Genomic DNA, 25021 nt, shown 5'->3' with positions numbered 1-25021 from the left:
CTTCAGATTTTTTTTCGCAATACATGAACTTTTCATTTTTGTAAATAGAGTTCAGTAGTGAGATGGGGAGCCAAGTATTTCTTAACTTTTCCTTGTTTAGGGTTACAGGTAATTACGCCCCATAGTTAAAGTTAATTGATTATTCGCAAATGCTTGCTTGATGTACCTAAAGATCCACTGTTTCAGGTCATGCCAGAAGAAAGCGGCTATCCATAGGGTCTTGTCTTTAATAGATCTGACAGCTTGAGAGATTTCATTTAGCTCTACGTCTTGTTCTAATATGTCATGTAAATATTTTGGTATTGTTAGAGTTCATCAAAGACTTTTAAACTGGCATAATCAGTCTCTTGTGAGGAAAAGTGTAGGTTTTCGTAGAATTCTTCCACCTCTGATCTTCATCAGCAGTGTTTCTACGAAGTAACAGTCGTAAACATGTTCGTCATCCATTCTGGAGTCATTTGAAGTTCTATCAGAGCATTCCTCTTTAGTTTCGACCATTGTGTGTTTAACAACCTTTACATATTCTTTATCGTGGAATATTCACATTTTAACTAGATGATGTGTTAATGAGGTTCAGCGTCCAAATATTGTGGCATGATGTCTCAGTAAACTTTCTAAGTGTTCCTGAAACCGGTTTGAGTTGTTGACCATAGCCGGATCTGGCTATGTGATCACGGTGGGTTGTTATTGGGATTTCTTGGTGTCCAGGGGCGTAGCTATTATTGTGAAAAAGTCTGGGTTTACATATGATTGTTGCTGTGGAAGTTGGACAAGCTCAGTACTATCTGAATATAAAGTTATGTAACCTACCGACCTTGCACGAAAACGAAATGGCAATCTACGCGCCAGGTGTTGTAAGTATGATGTTTGTGGTTAGTTATGTGCCATTTGCAGGTCATAAAGAGACAAAGCCCGTGATTTCCACGTGCGGTGACGTCACCGACACAGACACCCTTCGTCGAGCATTCAGGGGAGCTAAGTCAGTCTTCCATCTGGCCAGTCTCGTCAGCGTAGGCAGTTTCCCCGACAACCAATCCATGGAGCGAATCAACGTCACAGGTGAGACACTAGAAACTAGGGCTGTAACAAAAACATGTCTTCATAGCATGTTCAGATAACATACAATGTGTGATATACCAACGGTGAAGGGAAAAAGTGTGAACTGCAGTGGGGAACAGTAGCATTGTGTGTCATATCTATGGTGTACAGTAACACTGCGTGACATATCTATAGTGTGCAGTAACACTGTGACATATCTATTTTGTACAGTAACACTGCGTGACATATCTGTGGTGTACAGTGCCACTGTGTGACATATCTATGTGTACAGGTACAGTAACACTGTCTCACACATCTATGGTGTACAGTAACACAGTGTGACATATCTATAGTGTACAGCAACACTGTGTGACACATCTGTGGTGTACAATAACACTGTGTGACATATCTATGGTGTGCAGTAAGACTGTGTCACATATCTATGGTGTACAGTAACACTGTGTGACATATCTATGGCATAGAGTAACACTGTGTGACATATCTATGGTGTGCAGGAAGACTGTGTCACATATCTACGGTGTAAAATAACATTGTGTGACATACCTATGGTGTACAGTTACACTGTGTGACATATCTTTGGCATAGTGTAACACTGTGTCACGTATCTATGGTGTGCAGTAAGACTGTGTCACATATCTATGGTGTACAGTAACACTGTGTGACATGTCTACGGTGTACTGTACAGTAACACTGTGTCACATATCTATAGTGTACAATAACACTGTGTGACATATCTCTCATGTACAGTAACACTGTGTCACATGTCTGTGGTGTGCAGTAACACTGTGTGACATATCTGTGATATACAGTAACACCATGTGACATATCTATGGTGTACTGTACAGTAACACTGTGTGACAAATCTATGCTTTACAGTAACATTGTGTGACATATCTATCGTGTACAGTAGCACTATGTGACATATCTGTGATCTACAGTAACACTATGTGACATATCCATGGTCTACTGTATAGTAACCTTTTGTGACATATCCATGGTCTACTGTATAGTAACCTTTTGTGACATACCTATGGTCCACAGTAACTAAGGTGTGAAGTAAGACCGTGTCACATATCTATGGTGTACAGTAACACTGTATCACATGTCTATGGAGTGAAGTAACACTGTGTGACATATCTGTGGTGTACAGTAACAGTGTGTGACATATCTGTGGTGTGCAGTAACACTATGTAACATATCTATTTTCTACAGGGACTCACCAGGTGATAGATGCCTGCATCAAGGAGGGCGTGGACTGCCTCATCTATTGCAGCTCTGTTGAGGTTGTGCTGGGGTACGACGCCATCTTTGATGGCACCGAGGACAACATGAAGACCCCTAAGACATATTACCACGAGGGGTATGCCAAGACCAAGCTCAAGGCAGAGAGTATGGTACTGCAGAACAACGACAGCCAGCTAGACACAGGTACAGTGCCATATAAGATCGCACCTGGTCATTTCTGGGACGATGAAGTAGCCCAGCGGTTAAAGCGTTCGCTCGTCACACCGGTTTCGAATCCCCCCTTTGGTACAATGTGTGAGGCCCATTCCTTATGTCCCCTGTTGTGACGTAGCTGGGATATTGCTGAAAGTGGTGTAAAGCAAACTCATTCTCTCTCACACACTAATCGTTACTTTCCTTGAACAAACATGGCTTCTAACTGTTATAGTTGGAACAGAGTTTTCAATCAGGTTACCAATGTATCAGAACGGTACCGGTAAAACACCCTCTGGGAAGAAGCATGAAATGTGTTTGTGTTTCGGTTATGGTTAACCTTTATGGACTCATCTTCCGATTTGTGTGCTTTCTTTAAATGCATCTATACACCTATGTAGGTGGGGTACTCAAGACGGCCGCCCTACGCCCCTACGTCTTCTATGGCGAACTCGACCGGCACTACATCACGCAGCTCTTGAAGGTGGTGAAAAAGACTGGGGGCATCCTCATCCAGACAGGTGACGGCAAAGCACTCCATCAGCACGCCTACGTTGGCAACAACGCCTGGGCCTTCATTTGCGCAGAAAAGGCAGTACGTACCAACCCTGCCGCTGCAGGGGAAGCTTACTTCATCACAGACGACACCCCTGCTGACGATTTCTACAGCCTTTTTAACCCCTTTTTGAAAGAGAAGGGCATGCGGCTATCCCCATTCAGATTTCCCTTCTGGTTGATGTTTATCGTGCTGTACCTGGCGGAGTGTTTGGTGGTTCTCCTGTCTCCATTGATCAAGATCGACATTGGGATCACCTCCAGTGTTCTCCGTTTCGCCAACACCACCATCAAACTGAACAGCGTCAAGGCGCGCACTCTGCTCAACTACAGGCCACTGTTTTCGGTGGAGGAGAGTCTTCGCAATGCACGTGCGTATTATAGGGATGTTACAATTTAGGCACGTATGTCGTCATTGTGGAGTCGTCAGTGCAATGTTGGTGTAAACATCCTACATTTATCTAGAAGTTTGTCAGTCTGGCATTTAATATAGAAACACTTGTCAATGATATCAAACACCCAATCAAGGCAAAGTACTGACACAGTGTTAGTGACCTTTATACAGGCTATCAATGCAACGTATTGACACAGTGCCAATGATCTTCATAAACTTTTATCCATACAATGTTTTGACACCGTGTCAATGATGTTCCCGCGCTCTATCAATGCAAAGAGTTGACACAGAGTCAGTGATCTTCATACAGTCTATCAATGCAACGTATTGACACCATGTCAGTGATCTTCTCACGTTCTGTCAGTGCAACGAGTTTACATAGTGTCAATGAGCTTCATAAACTATATGTGCAATGTGTTGACACAGTGTCAGTGATCTTCATAAAGTGTGTCAATGCAGCGTATTGACAGTGTCAGTCTTCACACACTATATCAATGCAAGGTGTTCACACAGTGTCAGTCTTCACACACTATATCAATGCAAGGTGTTCACACAGTGTCAGTCTTCACATAATATATCAATGCAAGGTGTTCACACAGTGTCAGTCTTCACATAGTATATCAATGCAAGGTGTTCACACAGTGTCAGTCTTCACATAGTATATCAATGCAAGGTGTTCACACAGTGTCAGTCTTCACACACTATATCAATGCAAGGTGTTCACACAGTGTCAATCTTCATATAATATATCAATGCAAGGTGTTCACACAGTGTCAATCTTCATACAGTATATCAATGCAAGGTGTTCACACAGTGTCAGTCTTCACATAATATATCAATGCAAGGTGTTCACACAGTGGCACTCTTCACATGATATATCAATGCAAGGTGTTCACACAGTGTCAGTCTTCACATAATATATCAATGCAAGGTGTTCACACAGTGTCAGTCTTCACACACTATATCAATGCAAGGTGTTCACACAGTGTCAGTCTTCATATAATATATCAATGCAAGGTGTTCACACAGTGTCAGTCTTCACATAATATATCAATGCAAGGTGTTCACACAGTGTCAGTCTTCACACACTATATCAATGCAAGGTGTTCACACAGTGTCAGTCTTCACATAGTATATCAATGCAAGGTGTTCACACAGTGTCAGTCTTCACATAGTATATCAATGCAAGGTGTTCACACAGTGTCAGTCTTCACACACTATATCAATGCAAGGTGTTCACACAGTGTCAATCTTCATATAATATATCAATGCAAGGTGTTCACACAGTGTCAATCTTCATACAGTATATCAATGCAAGGTGTTCACACAGTGTCAATGATCTTCCTAGGCTCTATCAATGCAACGAGTTGACATATACTCAATGATCTTCATAAACTATATCAATGCAACACATTGACGCAGTCTCAATGATCTTCATATGCTCTATCAATGCAACATAGAGTTTTGATTTATATTTTTATAAATGTTCATCTCGTATTGTGAAGACTAATTTTTTGTGATATTTTCTAACATTTTGTTCAATGTAAAGTTTTAACGAACCGTTTAACATTGAAAATATTGAATTTAATTTATCGATGCAACATGTCAATGCAAGATTATATTTGTATACATGTTAATTCCAGTACGCAAGGCATATCACCGGTGCACTTTTTCATGTCAGTCTTTAGTTAGTCAGTTAAGTATGCAGAGCCATGCGTCTCTATCAGCGTAATATTCCAAGCAATCCTTTATTATTGTAGGTGTTCGATATAAGCCTGTTATCAGGCAATCTTGTCAACAGAAGCTTTCACTTTAACTATTGAACGTAATTGTGTACAATGCGAGGTTTGTATGCACACTTATATTCACACCTATATGCAAGACATTTCCAACAACACAATCTTCTTGTTAAGCTGTAAATGCTTATTCCTGCAAATCCACGATGATTTTTTTAAAAAAACATAAATTTTCGTTTTAAGGCAAAATGCAAGCAGTTCTTTGCGAGCATACGATAGATTATGCAATTACGTTATTACGCCCTCTGTTTAGTGGCAAACTTCAATGCAATATTTATTACTCTAACTGATTACTGTATTTTATTATTGCAACATGTCAGTGCAAGTTTTACATGTACAAGTATGTTTGAGCTCGATTTACCTTAAATGTTATGTATGTTTTTGCATACAGATCATCTGTGTCTTGTCAGTGTGACATTAATTGCAACATTTTAGAAATGCTTGGACAATACACGTTTAAGAATTCCATGGAACATTAAATGCGTATTATGAAACCATTTTTGTCAATGGTAAATTGTGAGGTTCAATGCAAATAATTTATACTATATGAAAATCCGTATGTATTCTATCAATGCAATATGCAATGCAGTGTTTTTATTTGTTGTATTTATACTCAGTAACAAATGCAAGCTACCAATGCAACTGTGTCTATGTCTGTGTCTGTGTCTGTGTCTGTGTCTATCTGTGTATAGTTATGCTATTAGTCGCTGTCAACAATGCACAATGTAAGTATATTTGTCGGTATTTTATTCAAACCTTTGTCAGTGTTTCAGTTTCACCAACACTCACCACGTTTTGGACCTACTTTAGGTCAACAGAATGCATCTTTACAATGCAAATCATTTATAAAGAAATGAAGATACTCAACATAACATTACTTGTTTGGCAAATAAAAGCTATTGAATTAACTTCATATAATGTTTTTGTATGGTGATGTTACTCTACAGTTCTGACCTTTAGAGGCAGTTGGACGTATACTCCTATTCTGCTGTCAGTAGTTAGAGCTTAAAGCTTAGTGACGACCACTGACAAACACATCTATATAGACATATACACTACAAAGTTACGTGACACTTCTCACCTCTCCATAGGCGTATTTACTGCACAATCCCATGACAACCCCTCTATACACATATGGACTATACAATCCCATGACGAACCCCTCTACAGACATATAGACCATACAATCCCATCCCAACCCTTCTATAGACATATCGACTATACACAATCCATGACAACCCCTCTGTAGACATATAGACTACATAATCTCATGACGGACGCCTCTATAGACATAAAGACTATGCAATAACATGACAACCCCTCTACACACATATAGACGATACAATTACATGACAACCCCTCTATGTAGACACATACTCCATTGATACTCTGTATCTGGCACATGTATAATGGGACAGTGGTCCCCATACTGTCACTAAACTCACTCAGGTGACGAAGCCCTCTCTATATGCATACACACTGTACAACTGCATGACGAAGCCTCCTTCTCCATATATAGTGTGCAATTACATAAAGAAACAGAACTGATATTAATTAAACAAAGCCTCATATCATTATTATTTTGAAGTAGAAATAAGACACGTAGCAGTTTAGAATTTGTTATGTGCAGAAGTTTGTTGTTTAATGCCGCACTAAGCAATAAATATGCTATGTTGTCGGTCTCTAAATAATCTAATGATCAACATCATGAGCATCGACAATGACATATGCGTCAACCAAATCATCAATTCTGACCACCAGATCCCGTTCGTCCACTGGCGTCAAGCATGGGATACAGAATACCAATTCTAAACCGTATCCTCATGGGTATTTATTGAATGCACTTCTCTTGTGGGGCGTAAGAGTTTCATTTGAACATGAAACCCCTGTTCTCATCATTTATGGTGAAAATAAATTTTAAAAAGCATATCACATATGAAACAAACATTGCTGACTGATTGTATCAGTGCCACTTTTTACATAGCAATAGCATTAACTAGTAAATGCTTCTATTTTTCTATCGTTTTAAGTTACAAACAGAAACGGTGTGATACCAGTTTTATTCTCTGCTTTCAAAGCATGAGCTGTTTCATGTGTGCTGTTAGATACTGATCGCTGTACGGGTCCGTCAATAACTCGTTTCCGTTGAATTCAATGACGTTCCAAACAGAGACGTTTTGAAAGAACAGTTGTTTGTTGTCTGGTTATTTAATTTTGATAGTTGTCAATATCCAGAAAGGAGAAAACTCCATTATAATGTTCAGACAACGTACTTTTAGGGGACACCAGCTGTCAGTGTTCCACTGAAAAGTCCCTTAGATGATTACAGGCAATTACGTCTCCAGTTGTTGTGTAACTGTTTGTACTCTCCTTGTGCACCCAACCTCTCTCTGGAACCCTTTCCAAGGTGTTCGAGACATCATAAAAATCGATCAGTTCTTTTTCCCCCCATCTTTGATTTTGATTTCAGGTAATTGATGGGTAGGTGGCGACAGCTCGAAAATCTGAGCTATTTCTGTACAATAATTGACTCTGATTCCACATACAGACTGTTTACCTGTAGCTGTGATAAGCGTTACCTGTGCACTAGCACACGTTTATCACCGTCTTAATGCCTTATTTGTCCATTTAGATGGTTTAAAAACGTTTTTCAATGCATTGTAGATAATAAATGAGCAGGAGACACCACTAATAACTACCGTCTTTTCGCAAGAATGTATCGAGTAGCAAACAACGAATGATTTTTGCTGTTTCGATTGTATTGTACTGTCAAAACAACACTTAGGCAGTCTTGTGAAACAAATAACTCACTGCCAACGCCAATGTATTGCGTCTGTTCCGGGACCTCGGAGATACCGAAGCAGCCATTGTTACAAAGGAGGACCAAGTCATAATGATACCATTGATTATATAGATTTGTTGCCGTTACTTCAGAAACTATTGTGCGGCTGCACAAACTATTCACCTGGCTCCAAGACGACAATTCCTCACCTGTCCCAGGAGGATGACAACTGGAAAACATATTACCCGCTGTCATGGTAACCGCCAAACTCTCAGCCGAGAAGCTGTACCACGTAAAATCGGATGACGTCATAGTATGACGAATACAGTGCCCAGAGTTCGAAAACTATTCGATTAGCTGTTTTTAAGTTCGCTAGGGAGACACTTATTTCACCGACGTTCACTGCTTTATCTAAGATATTTCATATACTGACTTGTTTGCACATCCAACTTAAATACAATTTTTATCGAAGTTATAAATTTGTCAGACTATGTTTCACTGATTTCAAAAATCCAGTCGGGAGGCAGACGCCATTTTGTTTATATGTCATACAGCAGGTGGAGATCTTCAACATAAACATAACATAAAATTATATTTTGTTCATTTAATATGACGGTAAGAAAATACGTTGTATGCTTCTCCGTCGGTCAATAAGGTCTGATGTACGCCTCTTTGCAACCGTGTTACCCTAGCCGGTAGACGTATAACTCACGAGAGAAGCATAACATATTCATATAGCGCACATATCCACGGCAAGTAATGCAAGCTCAAGGCGCTGGTAGTTTTTCCCTCACTTGATGTCAGTCTCAACGACACATCATAATATCAATCTCAACTCCCTGGGGATCATACAACTCTTGCAGCTACTAGGCACACGGAGTTTTTTAGGCTTTCTCATCCTTACGAGGGTCCCATTCACAGTTGGGTGGATTGGGACACATAGCTACAGAATTTTCTCCAAGCTGACTGCACGTTGCTGTACCCGTAACTTGGTGTTTGCATGTATTCATGTGGCCGGAGATCAACCAAATTATACCGGAGAGGGTATAGATCTATAATCACTTTTATCGAGATGGTTACCTAAATCTACAATTTACGTTAGTTAGACCTTACGTGTGCATGTTAAAACATGTATGTACAATTGATTTATGTAAAAAATAAATCAATAAAATAAAATAAATGTGAAGATGGACACATATCAATGAACACGACTTAACACAGCAGGCACCATTGAATGTAACATTGTAGAAGATGTCGTCTTATTCGGCAAATGTGTAAAGAAAATCGTGAAATAATTGTTTCATAAAATGTGTTTTGGCAAAATTATTACAGAAGATTTTGCAAAGACATCCCCAAAAGATGGGTTTACATCTTGTGACCAATAAGTGTCCACAATCTCAATTGTTTTTCAATAGTAGAGTCTGTTGATGACCTTTTATCAAGTTCATGTACAAGACGAGCAAAACATCGTTGGTTACGTTAACGTGCATAGGCTTGTTGATCTCTAATGGTAGATAATACATAGGTATAGACAATTGTTGTAAGTATCATTCTCAGTTAGATTTTGATAAAAAGGTCCATGGGTGGACTTGAGACTGATGAAGTCACAATGATCTTAGGGAATTTATGTTTTGCTTTGCTTTCTGACCATTTCTGACACTATTTTTGTTTTTGTTGAAAGATTATCAGTTATTAACACCTCCATGTGTAGTTAATTCAGACGGGAGATAGGCGAACCACCAAGGCGGTATTGCATATTAACACCTCCATGTGTAGTTAATTCAGATGGGGGATAGGCGAAACACCAAGGCGGTATTGCATGTTAGAATAAGTGCATTTTCTTTTACTGAAGATATAGAAATTGGTAAAAGTAACATTTCAAATAGCAAAGTCTGAGCAGAGCGCAAAGAGTGTACAGTGCATTCTGTCTAATTCGGACTGATTTAACCAAATAAAACGTGTTTTATTTGATGCAGAAATACGTGTCGTATACGTGTCGCATTCGATGTAGAAAACGATAATAGAACGGCTATACATCTAAGAGTATACGTACATGTGACAAATATCGATAAAGGTAATCAATTCCCAACCGAGTCTTTGAACACTGTGTTTACATGATCATCTCAATTATAGTTTACAAATTTGTGTTAATCGCATCAAAGGTAAATAAGCGGTCACCGCTAGACAAACTAAAAAACATAAAACATAAAAGTGAATAAATAATAAATATAACAATAGTCAACCCGTTGTTTATTTAAGGTTTATTGGCCAAGCCAACGGTATAACGGTATTGCGTTACACACATTTCCACTAACGTGTACAGGAAGTGACGCGAACACAAAATTTAAGCGTTCTCGTTTTAATCATATAGAGGATATTACGTGAGTGTCCATGTCATACTGTTTACGTCAAGAGCCCAAATGTTGGTATTTCCAGAGCGAGAGCGAGGGATATACCGATATTTAGGCACGAGTATGTTATGAACACGAATATGATATTCTATTTATTACCGAAGTGGTTAAATTGTGGAAAATAAACCCAAATCTTCTTTCAAACCTGGGCTGGCTACCCGCCGTCGCCGCGGGTATTGTTCATGACGTCACGTTACCATGACAAAGTGATATTTTGCCCTAGGGCATCGTATGAAAAATGTGAACCCCGATATGTTCGCCCTGGTAGGTAATAATGTTCAGTGTTATACAGCTTCACAATGGCCCCGGTTGATATCACAGATGACAACGATAACTAGTCCCGCTAGCACGTGACGGTATTAAAGATGTTTTATATGGTGATATATGGTGTCAAAGCTCAAGACACCAAGTACCGTTGTACTGTCTGGTAAGGTCCAGACGCGCTGTTTTGCGGGATAGAGATAAAGGGATTACACTCCATAACTTGTCTGACTGGGATTGACACTGGAGTATTCAAGAAATAATCAGTCGAGTTCAGTTATTGAAATGAGTTTTCTAAGAATTAAACAGGTTTTCAGGCTTTGACAACTTTGAAGATATGTTCCATCGTCAAAGACTATATCGTTTGTGTTCTATTATGGGAATATGCGATCGATTTGCTTGGTCGTTTGCTTGACCAATCTTCGATTATTTCAATTAGTCGGAACACCACTAACAGACGCAGATAGACACGGCGTAGACAGCATCTAGGTCTGCAGCTCGGTGGCTGTGGTAAGGTAAATAACGACCAACAGCATTCCATCTATTAGGCGGCGGTCTGTAAATAATCTAGTATGGATCAGACAACCAAGTGATCAACATCATGAGCATCAACATCTAAGCAACTGGGAAACGATGACCTGTGTGAACTAAATCAGCAAACCAGATCCCGTTAATCGTCTGGGTCGTTGAGACCAATTCTTATCCGGATCTGGAATTGCTGTGGAAACATGTGACATCGTTGATGAGACTGCCGCATTCTAAAATGCAGCTGGTTTCAAATGAATAACACGGTTAACAGATTTCTACGGTTAACAGAAGTCTGTGGCCAACACAAATACAATGTGCAAAAAGAGTATATTCTATGAAAGTTAGATACCATGTATTGTTTTGTCTAACAACAGGATGAACAGGACATTAACTATACATACTGCTTGACAAGTATTAGATGAGCAAGCGCAGTGATCGCGTTTGTGACAAGTAGGCGGAGCAAGTAATCTGAACGAATACACTTGGTTGCTAGAGGTAGACTGGCGATTAATCACATGCAATACATGCTGATCGTGGCGTGAAATCAATACCTCTATTGTTTAACACGTATCTTGTAGAGGGATTTAGTTCAGCAAAACACCATCACGACACGATTCGCAAGAGGAAATTGAACCTTTCAATATTTAGACGACAACCTTTTTCCCTCTTGTTTGAAACGGAGTGTTCTGGGAGGCTTTCACATGAATGCAAATTGGGGTCACTTGTCAGGTCGTGGCTCATCTAATACTTGTCAAGCAGTAGTTACTTAGTCTGACCACGACATGTTATGTATTTCCACAGTCAACAGGATACAATGGATGATTATTCTATGACAGCACAATGATTATTCTGTCGATAAATACAGCAGTTACGCATACAACTCAAAGATAACGAACAGTAAATCCAAGAATGAGCGGGGAAAGTCGTTCTGACTGAAAATCCCTATACGATAATGTTATGTTTAGTGCACTGACTCAGATACTAACAACAGCCGCGATAATGGGGTGAGCAGTTTGTACCGTATACGTAATTAGAAGAAAACTGACCTTGTTCACCACGCTCACGTACACGCACACACGAGCTTACTCATACAGATATCATCACACGTATACACGAGCTTACTCATACAGATAACATCACACGCACACGAGAGCTTACTCATAGAGATATTATCACACGGATACACGAGCTTACTCATACAGATATCACCATACGCACACACGAGCTTACACAGTTATCATCACACGTATACACAAGCTTACTCATACAGATATCATTACAAGTACACAAGAGCTTACTCATACATATATCACCACACGGATACACGAGCTTACTCATAGAGATATCATCACACGGATACACGAGCTTACTCATAGAGATATCATCACACGCACACACGAGCTTACTCATACAGATATCACCACACGTATACACGAGCTTACTCATGCAGATATCATCACACGCACACACGAGCTTACTCATACAGATATCATCACACGTATACACGAGCTTACTCATACAGATATCATCACACGTATACACGAGCTTACTCACACAGATATCATCACACGCACACGAGAGCTTACTCATACAGATATCACCATACGCATACACGAGCTTACTCATACAGATATCATCACACGCATACACGAGCTTACTCATAGAGATATTATCACACGGATACACGAGCTTACTCATAGAGATATTATCACACGGATACACGAGCTTACTCATACAGATATCATTACAAGTACACAAGAGCTTACTCATACATATATCACCACACGGATACACGAGCTTACTCATAGAGATATCATCACACGTATACACGAGCTTACTCATACAGACATCATCACACACACACGAGCTTATATATACCCAGTTACCATCACACGTATACACGAGCTTACTCATACAGATATCATCACACGCATACATGAGCTTACTCATACTGATATCATCACACGAACACAAGAGCTTACACAGTTATCATCACACGCATACACGAGCTTACTCATAGAGATATCATCACACGCACGCACGAGCTTACTCATACAGATGTCACCATACGCATACACGAGCTTACTCACACAGATATCATCACACGTATACACGAGCTTACTCATACAGATATCATCACACACACGCACGAGCTTACTCATACAGATATCATCACACGTATACACGAGCTTACTCACACAGATATCATCACACGCACACGAGAGCTTACTCATACAGATATCACCATACGCATACACGAGCTTACTCATACAGATATCATCACACGGATACACGAGCTTACTCATAGAGATATTATCACACGGATACACGAGCTTACTCATACAGATATCACCATACGCACACACGAGCTTACACAGTTATCATCACACGTATACACAAGCTTACTCATACAGATATCATTACAAGTACACAAGAGCTTACTCATACATATATCACCACACGGATACACGAGCTTACTCATAGAGATATCATCACACGGATACACGAGCTTACTCATAGAGATATCATCACACGCACACACGAGCTTACTCATACAGATATCACCACACGTATACACGAGCTTACTCATGCAGATATCATCACACGCACACACGAGCTTACTCATACAGATATCATCACACGTATACACGAGCTTACTCATACAGATATCATCACACGTATACACGAGCTTACTCACACAGATATCATCACACGCACACGAGAGCTTACTCATACAGATATCACCATACGCATACACGAGCTTACTCATACAGATATCATCACACGCATACACGAGCTTACTCATAGAGATATTATCACACGGATACACGAGCTTACTCATAGAGATATTATCACACGGATACACGAGCTTACTCATACAGATATCATTACAAGTACACAAGAGCTTACTCATACATATATCACCACACGGATACACGAGCTTACTCATAGAGATATCATCACACGTATACACGAGCTTACTCATACAGACATCATCACACACACACGAGCTTATATATACCCAGTTACCATCACACGTATACACGAGCTTACTCATACAGATATCATCACACGGATACATGAGCTTACTCATACTGATATCATCACACGAACACAAGAGCTTACACAGTTATCATCACACGCATACACGAGCTTACTCATAGAGATATCATCACACGCACGCACGAGCTTACTCATACAGATGTCACCATACGCATACACGAGCTTACTCACACAGATATCATCACACGTATACACGAGCTTACTCATACAGATATCATCACACACACGCACGAGCTTACTCATACAGATATCATCACACGTATACACGAGCTTACTCACACAGATATCATCACACGCACACGAGAGCTTACTCATACAGATATCACCATACGCATACACGAGCTTACTCATACAGATATCATCACACGGATACACGAGCTTACTCATAGAGATATTATCACACGGATACACGAGCTTACTCATACAGATATCACCATACGCACACACGAGCTTACACAGTTATCATCACACGTATACACGAGCTTACTCATACAGATATCATTACAAGTACACAAGAGCTTACTCATACATATATCACCACACGGATACACGAGCTTACTCATAGAGATATCATCACACGTATACACGAGCTTACTCATACAGATATCATCACACGAATACATGAGCTTACTCATACAGATATCATCACACGTACACACGAGCTTACTCATACAGAGTAATCATGGATGACTCAAACCAGTAATAGGAAACACAGCAACTCTGCAGAATTTTGTTATAGTGTTTGTCTAGAAAATAAAATGTGGTTTAACAAACCATCCTTGTTCCCATTCGATATTTCAAGATTCGTGACAAGAGTGTAGCTACAGTTATGTGACTTGCAGACACAAACAAACAAACAAACAAACAAACACACATACACGCACTTTCAGGCTAATGATCACAGTACAGTAACGGGACTGAAAATCTCCCGAGAAAAGCGACAGCGTTAATAGTCTATTCTCTAGGATATTTTCTAAACTGAAAACACCAATGATTGTACGAGATACAAAATTCAAAGCGTATGCTCAACTGAGACAAGTCACAACAACACACCGACATTAGGACCGGGGTTGCTACGTTAATATGTTTTACTAACAATGCGCTCCCTAGTGCAATTCTTCGATCTGTTTTCAACAGTGCCTGAAGATAATCTCTCCTCAACTTGTCACACGAACAGGTAAAATATTGATGTAAAGAGTCGGTCTTGGAGAATGGACAGATGATTGTAGCTCACCTTATTCAGCTTAAATACAGTGTGTGAAAAAGTCAGTTGGGTTTTACGCCGCCTCCAGCAAGACTTCAGCAGTAATATAACGAGGTACACCACATATACGTTTCACATATTGTACCCATCCGGGGAATCGAACCCAGGTCGTTAGCGTGACAAGAGAACGCTTTAACCTCCCCGTTCCTGCTCCTATGGGATTGTGAAAAACAAAATTAATTATCAACATGTCGAAGAAGGATCAGTTCAGTAGAATGGTTTCGGAGGGAAAAGGTTGTATGTTATTCATAAAGTGATCTGTTTCCAGAACCACGCGAGGGTAAGTTTGTTTTTAGAACTCGAGATCAGGTGAGCTAACTGTTTGTGTATTTTGTTATGACACATCAATGGCAACTGACGTCTCTGGCATAGCATTATTCGAATTCCTGGTGATTCGGTCAGGTGGATATCTGTTCATCGTCTGACTAGTGTCTTTTGGGTGGTTCATCTCCCGGTTTCTGCCTGCAGGGGCCTTTCATCGTCTGGTTTCTGTTCTTGAAACTGTTCATCAAATCACCTGTCTGTTGGGCCCTTCATCGTCTGACTTCTGTATACTGACCCTTCATCGTCTGACTAGTGTCTTTGGGACCCTTCATCGTCTGTCTAGTGTCTGAAAGGCTGTTTATCGTCTGAGAATTGTCTCAGGTGTACGTTCCTCGTCTGTCAACAGATGCGTCTGAACGTCCTCCACACCTTGATGATGAATCTGATACTTCATGGAACATCCAGGTGGTTCTTTCTTTGTGTCGTCCTTGCCACAAGCCGTAAGTAGCACATCATGTTATTCCTCTGTTACCTCTCTGGTCCTCATGTTCTGGACGAGACAGGACGCAGAGAGTTGCGAGAATACAGGGTTCAGTTTTTAGGATTGTATATGGTATTAGCAGTTTCAGGTCAGAGAATCTGTGTCGTAGACGGCAGTTTGGGGACATTGAGGAGTAGAAGGAATTGGAAGTTATCTCGATGGGGTCTCTCGAAATAAAGTTTGATCGGTAGATCGCGCAAGAGTCGAGTTAACGCAACGTTGCATTAATTCATTCGAACTTTTATATTGCAATCTGAAAACTTGAAAGGGGAGGGGGTTCGGAATAAGTTATATGGAAGCTTCGCTGGCGGCCGATAGTTAATATTAATAAGTGAGTGAGTGAGTGAGTGAGTTTAGTTTTACGCCGCACTCTGCAATATTCCAGCTATATGGCGGCGATCTGTAAATAATCGAGTCTGGATCAGACAATCCAGTGATCAACAACATGAGGATCGATCTGCGCAATTGGGAACCGATGATATGTGTCAACCAAGTCAGCGAGTCTGACCACCCGATCCCGTTAGTTGCCTCGTAATATTAATAAGAGAAACGCAATGTTGACTTTCAGAGAAGTGTGGCATGATATAGTGCCTTAAGCAGAAATATAGAGTTGGATGAGTTACGTTGTCAAAATAATATTGAGACGTTTCATGGAGAAAAGAAAGTGGGCTGGTGTAGGTATGTTGTGTAGGTACCGGTGGCGTTGAGATAGTGGTTGGAGTGGAGAAGGTGGGCTAGGGGAGGTGGAGTATGAAGGTGTCGTTGAGATGCTGTGTGGAGTGGAGAAGGTGGGCTGCGAGAGGTGGGATGTAAAGGTTTCGTTGAGATGGTGGGAGCCTCAACTTTGCACGCTCCACTTTTGCCAACTGCCTGCAAAAGCTTGAGGTTGTGACAATTGCGTGTGTGCATAAAATTACATAAATGTGTATAATTCATAGGAAGTAGCAAACCAATATACCAATACTCAGGCACAGACATTTGGAGCAATGCAGCCACCTGACACATGGAGCCGTCCAGTCGACCTAGTATGCATGAAGGTTTCAACTTTCGCCAGTAACACTGGCCGTTGCTTTTAAACGGTGAAGAACATGACTCGCAGATTTTACGTGCGCTCTCAATGGTATCTTAAAAACTGCACATACGCGTACATAAGTAGAATTTTATTTTCAAAGTTTCGGGCGACAGATCCATAGAATAATACAAAAATGCAAACATACATGAATGAGTTTAAATATGGAAATTACATGAGTGATTCTTATAATTCAAAAGCGAGAATAGTGTATTTGCCTTCAGAAGACTTAACATGATGGACTGGAGTAGTAACATTTATCGATACAGGTAACACATGATATTCATTTTCCATGAAATTAAAACGTAATCTTTGGCATTCTGGATATAATCTTTGGGCGTCTTCTGTATCAGTATGGCGTCCACTTTCGATCAGAAGTATATGGCAGCCGCAGGTGAATCGCGACATCATTTCTTGACAGGTCTTCTTAACTATACTTGCTATCTGGTTGATTTGAAAGTTGAACAGGTTAAAGTTTCCACGTTTGAGATATGTTTTCAGTCCACCCTTGCTGACCACAGTCTAAGGTACTTTGTTTATATTGTCAGATGAATATTTGCCGATTTCCTGCATAATACCCTTTATATACACTGCCCAAGGTATTTGGCCAGCTTCATGTAATCTATTCATCATGACATATGTTTGCTTAGGTAAACGGTCAGTGGTCATAGACCGTCCAGTCAAACACGAGAGGACCGTGTCAGAGTTAACCAATCTCACAATCAGAACTACTTTTTAGTTTTCGGCGGGACTTATTCATTGCGTCCTCGATGTGCATCGCTCGAAAGAGATCGTGCAGAAAATAGCATTCGGAATGGTTTGAGTTTTGAAGCTAAAGGTTCAGACGGTACATGCGAATTGGTTAGTCCTAAAGGTTAGCTGACCCAACCCGACCTTTGTTTGACTCAGTATAGCTGTGTAACGACTAACCTGAGCTTAACTTTAAGGTTTAGTGCCCAAACCTTCCCGACAAGGAACACCGAAAAAGCTGGTTCCCGGCTCCTTTTGAGCGTGCCACTTGAACCAGCTCGTATGTCGCGATAGGCGAGAAGGGTCCCAGTTTACACCGACTGAATGAGTATGGTTTTACGGCGCTTTTAGCAATAGTCCTGCAATATCACACCAGAAATGTGCTTCACACTGTATAGATGCAGGGATTGTGGGAACATGAAACATGAAACCCGCTTCATTATGTTAGCAGCATAATTTGCCAACTGCCTCAATCACGCACCTTTCTCTCCAGATGCTACGCGATTTTTCCTTGGCGTCAAAGAAGAGGTCGACCATGTGACTGCTGTTGCAAGATGTCACGACCTTGGTATGACCTTGGCAATTGTGGATTCGGAAGTGACGTTGACGTCGATGAGGGCAGTTGTACCGGCTGAGTAAGTCAAAGCAACCGGTGCTCTCCGACATTGTTCTGTATCTTATATGAACAGAACGATGAAGAACAGAAATTGCTGCTTTTGTTGTTTGGGATTTTTAACAGTATAATGCGTCATATTCAAACGACCGTTATGCTAAAACCTAGCGATGCCCTTTAGAAATTCTTGATTTCAAACATACAAAATAAAAATGGACATTAATATAAAATTCACGCGGCTGCTCTTTGGTGACCCTTGAAGATCGGGATTAGAACTGATCTTAACTAACCCATGTTTGTCGAAAGAGGCGACACATGTCATCGTATCCTAGTTGTGGAGATCGATGTTAAAAATCGTCGTAAAGCTAAACTCACTTGAAGAGCTTGTACAAGTATTCACAATTCACCCGATTCACTGGTTACACCTTTTATGTCTTTTTTTTTTCAGTTATTAAGAGTATTTTTGCAACGTAAAATATGACTGATATGATATCAAGGTAGGAGCCCGTGTTGATATTTCCACCATTTCCAGATTTCTGTTTGTCAGAGCACGTTGTAGGGCACAACATGCTGCACGGTGTGTTTACATGGATTAGAAGGAGTGTAATATACACGTGATTATATGTGTCAAATAATACTGATTAATATCTATATATCCAGCTGAATCAGTTGGTGTCAGAATTTAGACTGGTTATTGTACTAAAATGCGCAATAGGACGGAATCAAGTCTGCAGGAAACGTGACAGATGTCTGTGTCTGTTAATTCCACTTTATGTGCTGGTGTAACGAAGTGATTAGGCTGTGAAAATCTTTTCCGTCCTTGTAATTGCAAGAGCATGGGTCGAGTACTGGATCGGCCTCAAGTATACATCCGGGACATTCTGGTGGGCAGACAACTCTGTGTTGACATGGTCACGGTGGAACACCGGCAACGGCGAACCAAACAATATGGAAACGACCCAGCAGTGCGTTGCCACCAACACCGACGGCGGCTATCGATGGTACACCCGAGAATGCGGAAGAACTCACAACTTCATCTGCAGCAAAGGTAATTTTGTGCGATTCAGCATTAGTACACTAACTTTATAAATGGTCGTAATCAGGGTCGATGATCATCAATATAATCGAGTCTGGACCAGAAAAGTAAGTGATCAACAACTTGAGCATCGATCATGTGTCAACCAAGTCAGCGAGCCTGACCACACGATCCCGTTAGTCTCCTAGTCGCTTTTCCGTGAAGGGACAAGTAAGCTCTCTGACTGTCCACAGAAAACGCTAACAATTGAGCTCAAGACTGTTTAGAAACAGTGTGTGTCTAATAATCATGGGAAATTCCCCATATCTCACTCATCTATTTCTTGTGACAAGTTCCTTATGGCGACTATTAAGGGTGTAATAACCAATTATTGTCTGATTTCAGCCATGTCTGAACTGCATTTTACGTTTTTGCAGACTTGGACAGTGAGTATTTTACAGAAATGTCCCATCAAGCACCTGCAAGTGTCCCTATGGCGTCATTTCCGGTTGCAAATGAGATGCATTGTGTGGCCAGCTGTCGTCGCGTCCCTGGCTGCTACTTTGTGACTGTAGAGGTCAGTGCTTGGATGAGCACTTGCAGCACGTACAACTACAGCACATTCCAGGCTGGCCTGACTACCTCGTCACGTGACTCCTGGATACCCGTGTACTGGTGACTTGCAGTGGGATGTAAGATGTGATTTGAGGCGCTTCTTCTGGTACTAAGCTGGTTCCGGCTCCTTTCGCGCGCGCCAACTTGCGATATTCGAGACGGGGCCCAGCTTACTTCCTGCACTAGATTTCCGGTGACAAGCGTATATTCAAGAACCAGTTCTGGTTCCAAATTGCTTGATCGCCAAGTCTACAGCCATGCTTGGTTCTCACAGCTGTTGACAGTACCGACAGTTAGCTAATTCTGGGGTGGTTAGAACTGTGTTATTCCTGCAAGGATTTTTTTTTCACTGGCAGCAGACAACCATGAGTCCTTTCGAAGAGGACTAAACAGTGTTTGTGCCCGGAAATACTAAAGTCTCGCCGTGACCTACTTACGCGCCCCATATTGCACACCTTGAGTTCAAGTGGATAGAGAAACTGTAATCGACCAGTCATTTAACTATTCCTAGTATATAATTATCAAACAACAATCTACGTTAATGATTGTTTACTAGGGTCGCAGAATTATGGTACATAAGCAGTCGATCGTGATTTCTAAGAATCTAACAAAAACGATATTCTTCACTATTCTTTTACTATGTGTCGTTAAAGAGAGAGAGAGAGAGAGAGAGAGAGAGAGAGAGAGAGAGAGAGAGAGAGAGAACGCACTGGAAGGAATGGAATAAATTGTTACATTTTTCTTTAATTTCTCTTCAGCATCTGTTTCCTTCTTGACTTTATCATTTCCACCAATCTTGCAAGTCAAATAACCCTTACATTTTAATGGTATATATCATACCATATTTCGGAAAGATGTGAACGCATCCTGTACCACAGTCGAACCCATGACAGATATCCGCAGAGGCAAGGCAAGTGCCATTCTAACAAATACAATATTCATGTGTAATAACATTGTAGGTTTATTAAATATTGCAAACCAACAGTCACTGTGTTCTGTAATCTGATTGGTTGAAAAACATGATCAAATGGTATTAGATTCCCGGAAACTGCAAGACTGCGTATCGACTCGTAGAAACGTCGCAAAGTATTGTTTTGTTGTGTCATCAGCATTGGTGACGTCATTCAAATCATATTGTGACGTAAAGTTAGAATGATGTCACAAATGAACAACTCTAGATGCTACCATGGGAACCAAATGATACGGCCGGCTGATGACACTTCACTGCTGTACCCATACTCGATGTAAACGAGTGCAGGCAGTAAAACCCTTTGGTTTACGTTTTTGTTTATGGTTCCAAATGTATTCACGTGCTTCAAATACACAATAACACTCAGAAACTGGCCACCACATGATGCTTTTCTCCTAAGTGATGTCCTCAACATGAGCGTCTAAACTGGAATTTTTTTGCAGGGGCGCACGTCTTCATTTGTGAGTCGCTTAAAGTTATGCGCCTTTGAAGTCATCACCACACAGGTGTTGTTATAGGAGGCGTCACCATCTGAAATAAAACAAATCATGCTCATTTAATAAGGCAGCAACATCTTTGAAAATTCTTTTCCGAACAAATGGCGAGTTTCGACACAGATAGATTGTGATGACTCATCACATCACTCGTCAATATATTTTGATTGAACTGTATTCGTTATGACTGTTTCCTAGATTTCTAATCCTTTGAGTATATGCTAAGAAATAAGATATGAATTACACATTTTATGCCAACACATAATCATGACAATACGAGGTCCCATCGGACGGCCAAGCTGGTCAGGTCACTTTACGGTTTATGGCACCTTCAAGGCCAGTCATCATTACTACATGTATCTTAAATATGTATCGTCTTTTTAAGTCTGCTCTGTGTACTGAAACCTGTGTCAGTATTGCCAGTCTTCGTACCTGTCGTCTTTGACAATCTTTGTACCTACAGTCTGTGTAAGTCTGGTCTGTGTACTGAAACCTGTGTCAGTATTGCCAGTCTTCGTACCTGTCGTCTTTGACAATCTTCGTACCTACAGTCTGTGTAAGTGTGATCTGTGTACTCAAACCTACGTCAGTATTGCCAGTCTTCGTATCTGTCCTCTTTGACAATCTTCGTACCTATAATCTGTAAGTGTGCTCTACGTACTGAAACCTATGTCCTTACTCAGCGAGCCTGAACACCCGATCCCGTTAGTACGTCTTGTACGACAAGCATAGTCGCCTTTTATTGCAAGCATGGGTTGCTGAAGGCCTTCACCTTCACAGACATTCTCTGTTGGAGCGTTCATACTGCAGCATCGTGCGTAAGTTACGTTGTAACACTCTGCAACGTGAAGTTGAACTTACAATTTGTAAATTATGTAGATGTAATACTGTTGAGGATGACTCCATTGATAGCTTATCTTTTATTCTGATTTGAGGGACAATTTCTGGAATTACGCACCCGCAGAACCAGGCGTTCTTCAACTTCCGCCAGCCGATAAAGTAATACAATGCAGTCGTCGTCAGCTTCATATCTCTTCTTCAGTTTATTTGTGTACTCGTATGTGTCTCAGCACGATTGAGTGTGTGTTATGTTTATTGTATGTACACATGTGTAGGTACAACGTATCAGTTTCGTTACGCTCGTCATCTTTTATTGCAAACGCTGTATAGTGAGTCGTCTAGTGGTATTGGCTGACTAATGGAATTGCAACATTCTCTACAGGGGTATATCAAGAGGGTCAACCTTGCAAAACAAACTATTACACGGAACAGCAAAAGAATAATCGCAGAAGAATATGTTGTAGAAGACAACGAGGAACCTTACATAGCTGACATTCCAGTGCACAGTACTTTAACATGTACATATGATTTTTCCAACACTCATTCCTCCGTGCCCAGTTCATACACCGTACATCACCTGGAACTGAACATTTGTAAGAAAGTCATTTAGAGGCAATATGATATATGGTACATCATCTGATTGTAAATCTATCAAATCTGATTTCATTAATAGACATATACATGAAACATACTGACGGAGAGAACATGTAGGTTATACAAGCACATTCTCCCAAAAGACACGACACTGACGCAGAAAGCGCGATTCGTCACTGAACCACACATGTTTTGTACATTCCGGAATTGAAGGTTATTGCACCACTGGACCAGTTGACGTCGATGTAGTAGTTGCACCAAAGGGCCAAAACAGTATCTTATGCCCCTGACTACAGCTCTTCGTAAATGAAAAATGTTTGCGCCGACACTGTCCTCAAACCAGACACTTCTCTTGCAGCTGAACTTGTAGCTGCTATGACATTCCGATCCCGCAAATGAAGTACCCGAATGTATTGGTAATCCAAGGCTTACCGCTTCGAGACCGATGGTACATGGAATTGGCTTGTCGATATTGTCCCACAAACAGGTAAAACAACCGATGGTACTCTGGTGAACACTGAGGTGATGTGCAACGGCATATTGAATCTCTCCAGCTGATAGCGTTCAATGACAATGTTTAAATTTACAGCAGCGAGTCAATATTCTTTCATTTAGCTATATGATGCCAATGACCGTCTGAAAGCAAAACGGACTTTTGCTCTCACTGAGGTCAGTTCTCCTGCTCTCACTGAAGGCAGTCCTCCTGCTCTCACTGAAGGCAATTCTCCTGCTTTCACTGAACTCAATTCTCCTGCTCTCACTGAATTCAATCCTCCTGTTCTCACTGAAGGCATTCCTCCTGCTCTCACTGAAGGCAATCCTCCTGCTTTCACTGAGGGCAGTTCTCCTGCTCTCACTGAAGGCAGTCCTCCTGCTCTCACTGAAGGCAATCCTCCTGCTTTCACTGAGGGCAGTTCTCCTGCTCTCACTGAAGGCAGTCCTCCTGCTCTCACTGACGGCAGTTCTCCTGCTCTCACTGAAGGCAATCGTCCTGTTCTCACTGAAGTCAGTTCTCCTTCTCTCACTGAAGGCAATTCTCCTGCTCTCACTGAAGGCAATCCTCCTGCTCTCACTGAAGGCAATTCTTCTGCTCACGATTCCTGAGACCTCCACGTACATGCATGTTGCCAACCATCTTTTTCCCCATGACAGTTTCATGCAAGTCCAAGCATTAAAGTTTCCGAAGCGCTATTTTTTGCGCTGTGCATTCGTCCCTTGTAAACAAACCAGCATTATAATTGTGCAGTTATAAGAATCAATCACCGTTTGTTTTTGTTTTTTTTAACAAAAAAAAAAATATTTGAGAAATATTTATATATCATCGGGGTGGCGTGTGGTCCTGTGCACAGAAGAACAACGAAGCACATGCAATATATGTTGTCTAACCTTAGGCAAGCGACTGTGTTAAAAATTGCCTCTTTTTAAAATTGCCTCATCATCAGTGAAAAATGTCACGCGACTATAACATTCTAGCACCGACCAAACAGTTTGGGTTATCCGGTGTAATAATGTGTTGTGCTATTTTTAGCCCTTTGAGCATACCTTGTGTGGAGTTTGGCGCTATATAAATGAACACATTGTTATTATATCCGTATCACACATGCGTTTTTAGGGGAAACATATTAAATGAATCATGACAAAAGTAGAGATAATTTACGGGGCGATCGTGTGACATTGCTAGGTCCATATGTATGTAATTGTGTGAA

General features: G+C 40.9%; 3 protein-coding genes across 3 annotated transcripts in view; 2 read left to right on the top strand and 1 right to left on the bottom strand.

Annotated features, from left to right (window-relative positions):
- Positions 1-6154, top strand: part of LOC137284947 (3 beta-hydroxysteroid dehydrogenase type 7-like) — a 29428-nt gene extending 23274 nt beyond the window's left edge. Inside the window, exons 3-5 of the mRNA XM_067817034.1 lie at positions 895-1059; positions 2272-2487; positions 2898-6154. Coding sequence (XP_067673135.1) covers positions 895-1059; positions 2272-2487; positions 2898-3451 — 935 coding nt within the window. The 3' untranslated portion in view covers positions 3452-6154. The remainder of the gene's footprint in view (positions 1-894; positions 1060-2271; positions 2488-2897) is intronic.
- Positions 6155-18630: 12476 nt separating this feature from the next.
- LOC137277468 (C-type lectin domain-containing protein 162-like) lies at positions 18631-20481 on the top strand (the record flags this gene model as incomplete). Its single annotated transcript, XM_067809205.1, has 3 exons — positions 18631-18809; positions 19621-19835; positions 20240-20481. Coding segments are annotated over 3 exons (636 nt in total), but the record flags the coding sequence as incomplete, so codon positions are not given.
- Positions 20482-23930: 3449 nt separating this feature from the next.
- On the bottom strand, positions 23931-24434 carry LOC137277461 (putative uncharacterized protein SPANXA2-OT1). The gene has a single exon (XM_067809194.1). The coding sequence runs from the start codon at positions 24432-24434 to the stop codon at positions 23931-23933; it is 504 nt and encodes a 167-aa protein (XP_067665295.1).
- Between the last annotated feature and the right edge of the window lie 587 nt (positions 24435-25021).

This window comes from Haliotis asinina, chromosome 1 (assembly GCF_037392515.1).
Source record: "Haliotis asinina isolate JCU_RB_2024 chromosome 1, JCU_Hal_asi_v2, whole genome shotgun sequence".
Classification (NCBI taxonomy): Eukaryota; Metazoa; Mollusca; class Gastropoda; order Lepetellida; family Haliotidae; genus Haliotis; species Haliotis asinina.
This window is presented reverse-complemented; position numbering and strand designations above follow the sequence as displayed.